The 4,065-nt window shown below is 26.5% G+C and overlaps 1 protein-coding gene across 1 annotated transcript; it reads left to right on the forward strand.

Moving 5' to 3' along the window:
- The first annotated feature begins 2,875 nt into the window (after window positions 1-2,875).
- Window positions 2,876-3,283, forward strand: LOC132938125 (52 kDa repressor of the inhibitor of the protein kinase-like). Its single transcript, XM_061004807.1, has one exon. It carries the CDS (start codon window positions 2,876-2,878, stop codon window positions 3,281-3,283), a length of 408 nt encoding a protein of 135 aa, XP_060860790.1.
- The last annotated feature ends 782 nt before the right edge of the window (window positions 3,284-4,065 follow it).

Below are 4,065 nucleotides of genomic sequence, written 5' to 3' on the forward strand. Positions count from 1 at the left end.
TATTTTATACTATTTATTACTATTTTGTTTTTGGTATAAAAACAACTATAAAATACAAAAAAAATATGCGGTACCTAATCATTATGATAAGTGATAATGTAACGTAATTCATTAATTTTGAAGTTATTTTGTTAATTCTTAAATCGTATTTAAAATTTATCATTCAACATTTAAAGCTGTTGTTTATTATTATATTCTCAGTTACCTAACATTGTACTTAGTTGTTTTATATTTATAAATAATATAAAGTTTACATTATAAACCAACATAAAAAGTGTATACTGTACCTATTTTAGTACATTAATATTATACTATATATAGAATGCACCACCATTTAATCTATTCCGTGATACCAGTATACAACCACAACATAGAAATATACATAAAAAGCCTATCCACAACGCCGTGTTATCATGATAGACTATTGTATAGTTGAAATGCATTAATATTTAAATTAGTTTTGTAAAAAAATAAATCTAACTAAAAATTAATAATATTTTTTAAACATGGTATTATATATTAAAACCACGTAGAAATATAGAATGGATTACAGCTGAGTATTATTGTTATTCGTTGTATTAAGATTTTTGGTAGGTATTATTTTATTACAAAAGAAATAAGAGAATAATATATATATTATATTTATTATTTAACATTTATAGTATATACGCGGGGATATTTCAGGGAAGGATGCAGTCCTTTTAGCCTTATACTTGATAATAATTGTATAATAATAAAAAAGATTTTTAATACATGTATACATAATTATTATAATATAACAAAATATATATATTTCATATTTATATATTATACATACATAATATACGAATGTATATATCTAATAATAATTATTATTTAATTATTATTACAATTATTATATATATATATATAATATATGTTATTGTAATTTTAATAATTTATAATAAACATAAATAATAATTGGAACATTATTTAGTTTCGGAGGAGTTCAATAACAAATACTGTGACACGACATTTTTATATGTTAGGTATACATATCTACTTGATATTACGCTGTCGCACATTGTCCACGATCCGACAAAGTCGGATTGCCTACCAGGGTGGCTGAATTGCACTTACTACTGCGAGTTACATCCAAAAGGATTTGAAAAATCACAATTTTTTAAAGAAAGTCATTTTTTAAGGACAACAAAGTGCACGGGGTCAGTTAGTATAAATATAATAATAACTTATCATTAAAAATGAAATAATTTATTGAATAGTGTAATGATATGCTCACACATCATTATAATAAATAAACTAAAATCTTACAGAATAATAAATAACGGCCAGACTGTCGTTCGTAGAAATCGGTCATCCCCAATAAAACTATTGTTACCGACAAAAAGGTCTTTGCCGCCGAAGAGAAATCTAGTTTGGGGAAATAGAAAAACCTATGATAAAACCACCTACCACTCTCTGGTCGGCATATCCATGTCCTCCCTTAAACCAGTGCATGAGCACCAACCACCAACCACCAAAGTAACAACCTCTCAAGTCTCAAAAAACCGATTTCAACGAGCGACAACTGGTCACTGGACTCCTTATGCGAGCAATAATCAGTGCGTTCTTTAATTCAATTTTTGTATTTGAAGTATTACTTTGTTTCATCTAAAACATAAAACTCCTACAGTATTATCTACAAACAACTGCGGATCATGTAAGACATATAATATAATATTTTATATTTATTGCAGTTAATACATTATATGTGCTTTTTACATAAAATTACATTGTACGATGTATTTGATCTAATTTTCGAATACACGATCTCGAGAGCCCTCCGAACACCTGGAGGAAGGTAATAGCTTAATTTTACTAGTTTAACATCTGATTTTAATATAACTATCGACAGGAGTCGTTTTTATACTTATCTTATTTCTAAGTTATTACAATAGGCTCAAAGGTTTTAGTACTGAAGTAATATAGCCTAAAATTATAAAAAAATGTGTATATATTTATATTTTCTTATTAAACATGGTATAACAAGAGTATTATGGGATATATTGTATTAATTTCCCTTTGAAAATAAAACAAATAGAAATCTAGACCTACAGTTGTAGCCGAGTAGATAGTGATATAACACAAATATATATTTTATGCTATGATGACGTAAACTACGGAAGTAAAATCTAAAGAAAAAACAACTTATTATATGAAAAGAATAAATAGTTTATTTTTTGAAAATCATTAAAAATGAACTATTTAACAAAAATGATATCGAAAATAAAAGTACACATAACATATTGTCATTGATTGCAATCTGGTACGCTCAATGTGATAAAATGTGTATCTAATACAAAATATGCAAAATTTACAATAACAAGCAATGACAGATTTTACAAATTTAATAGAATCAGTTATTATTATATTTTATTCAAACATCAGCTATTATTTGTTAGTGTTTGTACAGTGGAACAGTATTTTTTTTGCGTTAAAACATTCATTTGTTATAGGTACTTATTATAGATTAATATAATGTACCGATATATGCTAATAAATAATAATTAAATAATATTATAGCCAAGGCCGTAACTGAGGGGGGGGGTCCAGGGGTCCGGACACCCCCCCCAAAATTTTTAAAAGTAGAAAAATTTTAGCGGTGAATATAGTTTATAAACTATAAATTGTATTAAATAATAATTGTATATTTTTGTTAAAACAGTAATTTAAAATAAGATGCCAAGACTAGTTGGACGTCAAAAAAAATAGAAATAACGTTAATGTTAACTCTACAGAAGAATATTTCCGTATAGCTATTGCTATTCCTTTTTATGACGATTTTATTCAACAACTAAAAGATAGATTTTCAAAACACAAAACAGTTTTGTCTTCTTTATATTTATTAATACCAAAAATGTGTTATAAAGCTGCAATATCAGCCTCAGATTTTAATTTATATTCTGACTATATAGATATGGATTTATTACAAACAGAAATTAAACTATGGAATAGGAAATGGATCTCACATTCTCAGGACGATCGTCCTAGTACAGCCGTTGAAGCATTAAACAATTGTAATTCTGATTTGTTTCCGTGTATATACTTTTTATTAAAAGTTTTAGCTGCATTACCAGTTTCAACTGCAACACCCGAGAGAACGTTCTCAACGCTGAAACGGACGAAAACATTTTTGCGAAACGCTATTGGACAAAACCGTTTAAATGGCCTAGCATTATTAAGTGTTCATAGAAATATTAAAGTGGATCCCGAAGACGTCCTGAATAAATTTGCACTTCAAAAAGATAGAGCTATATTTTACTAATATAAAAATTTTATATTAGTAAAAAAGTTTATTTTATAATAAAATAGTCGACATATTGCATGCTTATAGACTATAAATTAATAATTATTTTGTAAATTTAATATTGAAAAAATTGTATTTTATATTTTATCTTTTTTTTGATTTGTGCTTTTGTAATGTGAATAATAGTTAAATAGTCTATATATGTATATAAACAATCAATTATTATGTTTATGTACATTGAATATTATAATAATGACCTAATATGTTTTTAATAATGATAATAATACAATTTTATATTTTTAACGTAAAAATGAAGTGTTTAGTATCTATATTTAAAAAAATGTTAGACCCGCCCCGAAATTTTTTGCCAGTTACGGCCTTGATTATAGCCTATTATACAGTTATAGTTTTTTTTATAACCAGTATAAAAAAATCAAAGATCAATAAATCTGAAGAAATAATACTAAAGCAAATTAGTTATTCAGGTTTTTAGTACAAAATCTCACACACGTCTCCTTTTATTAGAATGGTCAAAATAAATATTTAAAACTTGATTTTTTTTTTTGCTTTGACTTACCCCCCTCATCCTACCCATCTTTACAATTCCAGAATCCGGGCTACACCACTGCAGTTATACCTTTATACTATATTATATTATGTTATATTTACACTATAGTATCATATCTGTCGTCGCCAGTTGCGGGTCGAGAACCTAGGGACAAGTAATAATTAATAAGTAATAGCAATTAGGACATATGATTTTTGTTTATCTCTCTTAGTCCGGCGTTGTTAATTCGTAC

The sequence above is a fragment of the Metopolophium dirhodum genome, chromosome 2, assembly GCF_019925205.1.
Source record: "Metopolophium dirhodum isolate CAU chromosome 2, ASM1992520v1, whole genome shotgun sequence".
Classification (NCBI taxonomy): domain Eukaryota; kingdom Metazoa; phylum Arthropoda; class Insecta; order Hemiptera; family Aphididae; genus Metopolophium; species Metopolophium dirhodum.